General features: G+C 37.1%; 1 protein-coding gene across 1 annotated transcript; it reads left to right on the top strand.

The window, feature by feature from the left end:
* Positions 1–200: 200 nt before the first annotated feature.
* LOC132177152 (plant/protein (Protein of unknown function, DUF538)) lies at positions 201–635 on the top strand. Its single transcript, XM_059589422.1, has one exon. It carries the CDS (start codon positions 201–203, stop codon positions 633–635), a length of 435 nt encoding a protein of 144 aa, XP_059445405.1.
* Positions 636–11,068: the final 10,433 nt, after the last annotated feature.

Raw genomic sequence — 11,068 nt, 5'->3', positions numbered from 1 at the left:
GGCATATATGGGCAAATCAAACGAACATTGAGGAAGATTCGAAGTACTCAAGTAAAGTAACCAAAGGGTTCATAGAAGTACCGTCCATCTATATTAGTTTCTATACCTTCTTCGCCTGCCCTCCTTTACCCCTTAACCTCACCACACACACATATTAATACACAAGACAGACAGACAGACAGACAGACATACAAATTAAGATGCCTGCAGCGGTAACAGCAGAGATGAAGGCCAAAGCAGAGGTTTATTACGGGGATGAAATCTGTAGAGAGAAGTTCATGTTGTTGCTGTCGGAAATGGGCTTCCCGGATGGGCTTCTAATCTTAAAAGACATCGAGGAATGCGGGTACGTGAAAGAGATCGGCTTTGTTTGGCTTAAACACAAGCAGAAGAGAGAGTTCAGGTTTTACAACGTTGTTGTCTGCTACGACACAGAAGTCACGGCGTATTTCGAGCCCAAGAAGATCAAGAACCTGACAGGTGTCAAAGCCAAGGAGTTCTTGATTTGGATTACCCTGAGTGAGATTTATGTGAAGGAGAAGGACCCTCCAGCACGGTGGATTACCTTTAAGACACCAGCAGGGTTGTCCAAGTCTTTTCCAGTATCGGTGTTCGTTGGAGGAGCCATTGATTGAAGAAGTAATTATGGAGGACATATATGCAAGTGTAATTAAAAAAAAATTAAAATACGTATATAAAATGTATTAAACATTTATTTATTTATCCTTTGTTTTGTGTATAAATAATGATTTACTTGTCAATTATATATTATCTCGATGATCAGATGAGTAAGGTAGTTATCCTTTGCTTTCTGTATGGTGTGGCAAAGAAGAAAAGAATATGCTAATTACAAATTATTCTCAAAGAATATGCTTAATTACAAGTGCCTACGTAGCTAGCCTACAGTCGTCTCTTTCCAATTTCTTCACGCAACCGGAAGTGACTATTTTGGAAGATGACGTACGTTGCAGTGCTAGCTGCAATGCAAAGATTTCTGGTACCTTAATTTGGTGCTTAAAGCATGTAAGTCGGATTCAACTACATGCTTAATTAAGACAATAGGAGATTGCAGACGATATGGTGCTTTTCGGTTTATGTAGGAATGGAGGCTCACACCCCACCATAGAGATGAATCAGATTCAGAAGCAAATCTGAACTTTTAATCACAATCATAGGCAGAACAAGCTAGAAAAATTCAATTGACTATAAACCATGTTCATTAAATGACAAGGCGAAATAGTAATAGTTTATCTATCTGTCATCATCGCAATAAGCTTATCTATTGGATTGCCTAAAAAATCACAGTTTCTGACTATTCCTTTCTTGGCATGTTTGTCATATCCAAAAAAAACCTATTGAATTGTGCCATTTAATTACCCAATTTTCATATGTTGCTAGTACAAGAGTTTTACAATGAATGATATGAGAAGTGTCAAGTGGGTGGTCAAATTATAACCGGGCTTCTCACTTTTATGCACATCTTTTGGTTCGTTTAGAAATTAGCGGACGAAAATTTGCTCCAACACTTTGGAGAAAGAAAGGTAAAAGCCTTGTAAAGTTAGTTAACCAACCCATGAAAAAGAAAGGAGCTTTGTATTTGAACAGCCTAGAATTAATGGAAATAAAATGTTTCAAATTAATGAAAATAGTGTCCATCAAGGGTGGTGGTTCAATGGCTCAAGGAAGTTTTCAAGTGGTCAGGTCATGTAGTGGGGCGTAGGTTGTGAATCTCCGCAATGGAAAATTCTCTTATATGCCTGGCTAGTATTAGCCACCTTTGATTCTCATTGATGCCCTGATAGAGGTTAGACTATGGTTCAGTCAGATTTGAGGGAGCGCCTATGGTTCCTACCGTCTAGGCCTCTCCTGTGTGGCTCCTAACAGGTAAGTGTTACTATGGCCACGCTTAGGTAGGATAGCCACAATTGGTCTCCCCAGCCTACCCTTTTGCTCAAAAATAATAATGATAATAAATAAATAAATAAAAATGAAGTGGGTTATAGTGAAGGAATGTGAAGGAGTATTTTGTTAGAGAATATTTGTGGATTTGATTTTATTGTAATTAGATTTGATAGTAATCTTTGATTTGATGACCAAACTTATCTACCTCAATTCTGCTATAAATAGGAGTACCATATATTGTAAAAGAAATCAAACAATAAAAACATAATGTAGCCCTTTGAGTTTTATCTGTGGATGTAGGTCGTTGAACCACGTAAAATCTTTTGTGTCTATTTTATTTATTTTATTATTCCGCATTTAATATTCAAATCTTTACGAAATTCTTCGATTTGTGGTCTCTTAAGAAGATGATAATTTATTAAATTGGATTGAAGAAAATTTTTAATTTGAAAACTAGTTTCTCCTTGGTGCCCAATTCACTGTTTTGCTAATAGCCATGAAAGTTTGAAACAAATATGTATGCATTTGGCGTACATGTGTTTTTGTTATGGATTGCTTGGGTTGTGTTTTAAAAAGTTAGCATTTGAAAATGGAAAATTTTTGGGGCAGATTTTTTTGAAAACCTATAATTTTAAAGGTTAAGTTGTTTTTAAATGTTAAACTACCATTTTCCTAAATGGTTAATATATATATATATATATATATATATATATATAAGTTGCTTATATCCAAATTAATAAAACTTTTTTTTGTAAGTTTTTTTTTTTTTAGTTAGAGAAGGTGATTATACCGAATTTAGGTTGTATTTGAATTGTGACTAATTAATTTAAAAGGCAAAAAAAAGTTGAAGGGGGGTTTTAAGTTTTATCGATTGTGTCGTCAAAGTTGTTAGATTCTTAAGTTGTTTTGGAGGTTTTGGCTACTTTAACTACAAACATAATTATGAATGAAAAAAATAATGTACATTTCACCAATCCAATCTTTATATATATACAACCAACACCCTTAATTGTTGTCTTCAACGTTAGGATTGTGAACGAACAAGTTTATCAGGCAAAGAAGATTACCAAGATTTTGCAACCGGACGTACTGTATACCACATTGCAGGCATTATTATCATCACGAATTAGAGAAAGAGTTACCGTTTGGAATCAAATCAGTTTATTTAACTTACAAAATGTACTTACTCACACAAGAATATATATACCACCCCCACCTGCTCTTAAAATGAAAATCATCGTTACAAAATGTAACCCAAATTCCCACCGGCTCTCTTACAAAAAACCCCTGCCCACCGGCTGCCCAACTCCCAGCAGGCAGCTCCCACCACCCCCGACCAGCCGGTCGAAACAGGCCGGCACCCATGCCCAGGCCGATCCCCACGTCCAGCCGGCTGCCCACCACCAAGCAGGCTGCCCAGCCCACTGTTGGAAGTCGAAATCACCTGAAATCGCTTGAAATAGGCTTTGAAATCGCCTAATATCGACTTCGAAAATCCAACGCCGCCCAACAAGCCAATCACCCCGTCGATCTAGCTGCCCACCGCCGAGCCTGAAATCGCTTGTTTGATCCCATGTTGGAAGGCTCTTGCCTGAAATCGCTTTTCAGATTTTTTTTCTTTTCTTTTTATTTTTTTTGTTTTGGTTATTTAGTTGCTTTTACATCAACTTGTAGTGCATGTGATGAAATTTGTATAATTGCAGTGGATTGATTTGTTCAGTGATTATAGGTAGCAAATTCACATAGATTTCTCATATTTTTATTTCTCTTTTTTTGGGTTATTTTGTTGCTTTTACATCAATTTGTGGTGCAAAAATGTGATAAATTAGTATAGTTGTAGTGGATTGATGTTGGCTTTGCTGTGGGTTGATTTGTTCAGTTGATGAATTTGCATTGATGTTGGCTTTGCAGTAGATTGATTTGTGGATGAATTTGCAATGGATGAATTTGTATGTAATTTGAAAAAAATTGCCATGATGGGCACCATAATTGCCAAAAATGTCAGCGGGGAGGGGGCGGCATCTATGCCGGGGAGGGGCAGCGTGGTCTCGCAGTGGAGTTTGAGAAATTTTTTAGGTTCAGACTAGTTGGTAAGCTTTTGTTGGGAATATTATCGGGTGAAGTTTGTTGTTTGGGTTATTATCCTGTAAAACCAAGCTTATTTTTTATGTTAAAATAATATGAGATGGCAGCATTTGAGTGGAAGGTAGAAAACTCATGTTTTTTGCCTTGACCATATAGCAACGACACTCAAAATAAAAATGGAACCCTATTCTCACTCACGCGTGCTTTCAAGTTTTTTTTTTTTGTTTTTTTTTTTAAATTTTTTTTTATTTTATTTTTATTATTAATGGGTTAACCTCAGTTGGGTTAACCCATGACACGTCAGAGGAATGCGGCTAGGAGACGCATTTTTTGCTTCTCCGTAGCATTACTCTTGTTTATTATGTTATTGGTATAGAATTAATTATTATTAAGAAGAGAGAATAGTTCATTTGGAGCTAAGATATTGTAACGGATCTTTTCAGCTAGTAGTCTGGAAGTGGGGGAAAGGAAGAAGTGGAAGGTTGTGGAGATGATGGGCTGGATTCTGTTAGATGGGTTGGTTGAGATGTGGTAAAGTGACGTAGGCTTTTCCTAGTTAGTTGGTTGTAACGGTCCAGTAGTAATTGTCTACATCTGGGCTCATTTTAGTTGTTGTACTTGTATAAAAGGCCAAGGCTTGTTAATGAGAACTATTCGGACGTTTGCCTCTCAATTGTTCTTAGAAGTAGTTTCCTTAGTTACGTTGACTCTGTAGAAGTAGAGTGTAACAGATATTCGGCAGACCATGTCAAAAAAAAAACAAAAAATCCGCAGACCCTTTTTCTTGGGTCTGCCCAAGTATGACGTAGCCCAAGACTTGGCATTTGGATTGTTTTGAAAGGAAAATAATAAAGGCATAACTTAAATTTAACTTTGGTCTAATTTTTGTCTTAAGCTTTTTTTTTTAAAAAAAAAAAAACTGCGGAGGGGAGATATAGCTTTAAACTAGAGAGAGATAAATTTGATTTAAAGTTGGGTTTAAGTTATGGTTGTATCACACCTCGTTTTGAAAAGAGAAATTCTAGAATCCAATAAAAATTTCATATTTTGCCCATAAAAATTCACATGGCAATATGCCACATCATTTTTTTTTTTTTTTTTTTTTTGTGGAGGGAAAAAGACAAAACAAAAAGAAGATGATATGGTATCTTGCCACATGAACTTTTATGGACAAAATATGAAATTTTTATTAAATTATAGCATATCTCTTTTAAAAACCTATAATTTTAAACGATAAATTGTTTTTAAATAAAATGTTAAATTGTTTTTAACCATGTTTTCTAATTGCATATATGTAAATTGTAATTTTTAAATCCTATTTGTTTTTTTAAATCACAAACCCAAATTAATAACACTATTTTTCTAAGTGGTTTTTTTTTTTTTTTTTTTTTAGATAAAGCGAGTGGACCGAATTTTGATTGTATCTGAATTGTGACCAAATTAATTACAAAGCAAAAAAAAAAAAAAAAAAAAAAAAAAAAAAAATTGTTGAAGGGCGATTGAGAAAATAATTTACATTTCACCAATCCAATCTTTATATATATACAACCAGCCACAGCACCCTTAATTGCTGTCTTCAAACGTTAGGATTGAGAAAGGACATGTTTAGGCAAAGAAGATTACCAAGATTTTGCAACCATTGCAGGCTTTATTATCCACAAAACTTTTTTTTTTTTTTTTTTGAAATGATTATCTTCAAAACTTGAGAGTCAGAGAAGGAGTCTACACGCTTTATTAACCTCAAACCTTTAATATATGGATTTATTAATAACCACAAGTCCATGGGCCCTAGACCAGTTCTCTATATCTAGTGTGGCTAATCTATATGCACAAAAATTGACTTAAGGGATTTAAACTTAAAATGTACATGGAATTTTAATTGAAGATACGAAAGATTGAACCACTCTTTCTTGCTTGCAAAAGCAAAATTATCAGCAACAAATTTGGTCGAGCCCCCGAGCTAGCTAGACTAATTAATTAAAGCCCACAAATAATTTTTTTTTTTTTAAAAAAAAGCAATTATTTTAGATTGTCAAGATTCATCAATAATAATTTGGGATTCTCCTGAGAAATCAGACAAGTAATTTTGCTCAACATCTCCAAAGTGACGCTTTAAACAAGCAATGCCTGTAGATTAATTAAATATTAGCCGTTGGCAGACGCAAGATTAGGCTGTTGTAGGCAGGCACATGCCAAATCCTTCTCAAGGTTTACGAATTAACCACTCAAATTTAACACTATCTTGATATTGATTTTGGCATTGATGAGAGTAATAATTTTCTTCAACTGCAACAGCAATCCACCCAAATAACTTGCTTCCTCTCTTGGGTTGCCCACCTGACATTCAGCCCCATTTTCTCCTCCACCATACTAGATGCATCTTATAAGGGAAGAACATTTTAATACTTTCCATCAACTTAATACTTAACCGAAACAGAGTAAATTAATAAATAAATGGAGTTCAAATTCACGACCTTTTCTCCAATGACATATTAAATCACCATATAATCTCTGAGCTATGAAATAAAGTCGTATATCTAAGATGGTATGAGGTTTGTGGTTAGGTAACCAAGTTGGACCAACAATGTTTTCCGACAAGTATGTTGATTCAGGGGTCCTTAGGGCGCCAACGACCCTGGAGCTCATTCGAGGGGAGACCGACGGCTAATATCTCTCATGGGGCTGTCCGTAGGTCGAGATTTAGGCAATCGATAGTCTTCTTGATGAAATCTATACCATCAGGGCATTCCATCAATCTTGAGGGTGGTTAAGCCTCTGACGGCCGAAGGGTAGTGGGCAATGGGCACTAGTTGGCCTCTTTTTGGACTTGCTGTATTTCATATGACCAATTCAGCCACAATGCCTTTGCACTGTGCTTAATGGTGGTGGCGATGCAGCATTGGGTGTTACAATCAACTAAACGCTTGCTCTTGCGCTCCCAAGTGCTTGCAATGTGCAAACTCCGCCCATTAGCTGGTGCAATGGTAAAATATAAAAAATCCACACTTGTATTTAAAGTAAACTGCTATATAACTATCAAACAATTGAAATAACGTAACAATTAAAATTAATCTCTTTTTTTTTTTTTTAATGTGCGTAAATACAATTTAATTATGTGACAGTGAAAATTAGCTTTTATTGGCTTAACATTTGTTGCTTAACTTCAATTTGGAGCAGCTGCTAATGGACATGCATCATCCCATATCGATTCCCTAGTTGGTTTTACTTGGTGACTCTCCAATAAGCTTTTAATGCTGTTAAAAATTAAAGGGCTCAAATTAATATAACTTAAAGTGTGATCTTTGAGTCTCCCTATGAAGCAAACGTCGTTTATTTGCTATGGAGTTCTAAATTAACGTCGTTTACTTTGAAAAAGAAAATAAATGGCACACTCTCTATCTTTGTGATTTTACCTTCTTCCTCTTGTAAATTTGCAATGAATGACATCTGATCAATGAACGGCCAACCAATGGGAGGAGATTCACTGATCGATGAACCGCCAATGAACACACCTTAGTTAGCAAAAAGTCATTAAACTTTTTACTTTTTTTTTTTAAAAAAAAAAATTATTTACATGCATTGACGTGGACGCCTGATTCCCGTCGGATCTTATCAACACCTGGCCTTTATTTTGTTGTCTTCGGGCAGGACCCTCTTTATCAGAAGAAAAGTTTATAGCTCTAGGATTATCTTTATCAAAAGAAAAGTTTACAACAAAGCATAACTCTTGTATTGTGATTATTTTTCAATTTATACTTGTATTTTTTTAGCATCTATATTAAAAAATTTGGTTAGCGACATGAATTTGGTCTTGGCATTCCACATCATCAATGCTCATAAATTCTACAAGCATGTATAGTGAATATGGAGTTCAATTAATCCATAAAAAATTAATCATTTCCATTGTTCGAAGGTAATATCTATCGTTAAATATTAATCTATGTCTGTTTCTTGTATTGATGAGTCATGATCGAAACCCCTAAACAAAGAATATATATAATTTGTAATTTTTTTAAAATTTTTTTTTTGTAATTCCTGTGATTATGAGCTTATTGTGATTTGTGAAGTTCACCAATTTTGGCAATCTTACAAAATGCTATATGACATGATCCAATAAAAAACAATAAATGTGTTTCAATTGATCACAACAAAATGATTGCAATGCAAATAACATGTGTTCATGTATGTATAAATATGTTCTAGTTTTATAGCAATCTAGGTCGAAAGTTTTACAATGCAAATTTTTTATTGCAAACTTGATTTATATGAGGAAATCAAATGTTTGTGTACAGCATGCAAAAGTCGACTTGCTCTTTATCAATTTTTGACTTGTGTATTTCAATTTTTCATGATCCAAAGGTAGATTTGTGGGGATTCAATATGAAAATGTGAGATCGGGTTATTTGATGAAATGGGAATAATCAAAAAATAATAATAATAATTAAAGCCTTGAGCACTTATTTCCAATTCATTTACGTCGGAAACACTTTTATTCTATTTTACTTGGTTTGCTTTTTTCAAGTTTGATTGAGCTTCTACGCTCTAACTCTAGCTAGAACTGAAGATGGATGAAATTGAGATTGTTGAAATCCCCCTTATATGTTTAGAAATTGAAATACAACTTGAAAGTTATTAAAGTTAATGAATTTTAATATTTATTTGTTTTATTTCTTGTAATTCTAATATATATATATATATATATATATATATATATATATATATATATATATATATATATATATATAATTAGAGTTGAATCTTTGAAGATGTTCTCTTTTGACCATAAACAAATTTACAAATGGCTACATTTGTATGCTTTGTAATGTAGTTGAAATTGGTTATTGATGAAGAGTATTTACCAGATCAAAAGATTTTAATTGAAGCATACAATTGACATACTAAAATAACTATATCAAATTTCGAACGTGAGGTTCTCTGAAGGACGTTATGGTGATTAAACTCGATTGACTTGTAGAATACCCCATCACATGCACTCACACCTTTTCTAGATGTTTGATGCTGCACACACTGTGCAGACACATTAGTGAACAGTGATGGATTTGATCCGTCATCACTGTGCACTTATTTGTTTTTTGCATTTTTAATTTTGAATAATATATTTTGTAAAAAAAAAAAAAAAAAAAAAAAGGCTGGCGGGAGTGAGGCGCATGGCTCCGTACAAAGAAGGGAGCCAAATTCCACAGCTACACGTGGACTGTACGATTCGGCACCGAAAAGAGAAAAAAAAAATGACAATGATATCTTCCTCTAGGGGATCCTACTACTGAATCTCCACCTCAAGCCAGCTAGCCCTATGTCACGGCACCAATTTTTCGCCTTCAAATCAGCCACGTGATGGCCCTAGGCGATGCCCCTAGCACCCTAGGCAGCCCCAACACACCTCACCACTTGAGGTTAGAATGATCCAATGCACAACACAATCACATCAACACCTTTTATGGGAGTAACACCTCCCAATCCTTACAATTCACTCTTAACGAATCTGTACAAGGACGGACTAGAGTCCACACTCTTTGGAGCTCGTAGTCTTACTCGGCCAACAGGCCTACAAGAGATATCTGAATGACCCAGCCACCAAAGCTTCACAAGACAACAATGAACTCTCACATAGCCCACTGTTTCTCACTACAAAGTCACTAAACACTCTCCCAAGTGTGTGGCCTTCTTCCACAACATTTCTTTGTTACAAGCAACTAGGAACTCTCTTCTAGCAACAAGTAACCACGGCATCCAACAGCATCTCTGGCAGTTTCTAGCACTCTTCGAGCTTTTTCTGCCCTCAGCTCACTTTTAGCTCTATTTAAGACTCTCCCTTCTCTGGAACTCTCTTTCTGCCCAGCTATGGGATTATCTCTGGGAATTCTCTAGGATTGTCTGCCCAGTAATGAAGCTCACCCAGCTATATTTATAACCCCAGCAATGCTTGCATCTCTTGGCAGTGGGCTGCCACCTGGCTCCAGCCCACAGCACTCAATACAGCTCCAACAGCATCAAGCAGGCATGCTGCCACCCAACAACATGCCACACAGCATCCCATAAGCATGTTGTCTCCACTGCAGCAAGCTCCAGCATATCTTCCCCTTAGGCAGGGCGATTGCCCCAAGCTCTTGGAAGACAGCACCACACGTGCCTCCATGCTCTTGCCTTGCTAGTAGCCACTTGGACCAAGCTTATTGGCCCATTTGAATTTCGGCCAGCATTCCACACTGGCGCCCTACCCCATGGCATGCCTTGCAGGCTCTCCTGCAATATCACAACAACTTGTACAGCATGCAGCAGCACCACCAAGGCCATTGTCTCGGTATTCTTGCACTATAGCACACCTTATCCAGCAAGTCACCTGAGCCAGTGCCCCTACCAAGGCCACTGTTCCCCCACAAGCCTTCTAGACCCATACTTTGCAGTCGTCTTCCATGTGCCTTTCAGCACCTTAAGGCCAACTAGCACGCCCCATACCATGTAGCTAGCCCCAAGAGCACTCAAGCACCCAACTCAGCATCAAATACTTAGGCAGGGCAGTGCCACCAAGTAGCCACTGCTTGCAAGCACACATCGGCATCACTCAAAGGCATCTTGGGCGCCAAGTGGCCCCTCTCAGTAGCTTCCAACATCATGGCCTAATCAGACAGCATACAAGGGCTTGGGCCACGCCCAGCCCACTCACACAAGCCATCCCTAGCAACCCATGCGCCCCACAGCAACCTTGGGCCAACACCCCTCCTGATCCATTGCAACAACACAGAGCCATCCAAGTACTAAGCCAACCAGGGTGGACTGCCACCATACAGTCCAACCTTTCAACACTGCAACTCAGCCACGGCACACACATAGCCCTCGCAGTATCGTCTTCCCCTTGGCATGCACTCTTCATGCCATAGTATCGTGGCTAGCAAGGGTGCTGTGCACACTGCCCTTGCTGCCACGCAACAGCCTTGTCATGGCCGTGACAAACCACCCCTAACGTGAGGTTCTCTGAAGGACGTTGTGGTAATTAAACTCGATTGACTTGTGGAATACCCCATTACATGCACTCATGCCTTTTCTAGATGTCTGACGCTGC

This window comes from Corylus avellana, chromosome 2 (assembly GCF_965113065.1).
Source record: "Corylus avellana chromosome 2, dhCorAvel1.hap1.2, whole genome shotgun sequence".
NCBI lineage: Eukaryota > Viridiplantae > Streptophyta > Magnoliopsida > Fagales > Betulaceae > Corylus > Corylus avellana.
The sequence above is the reverse complement of the archived record's forward strand: the minus strand, read 5'-3'. Positions and strand labels throughout refer to the sequence as shown.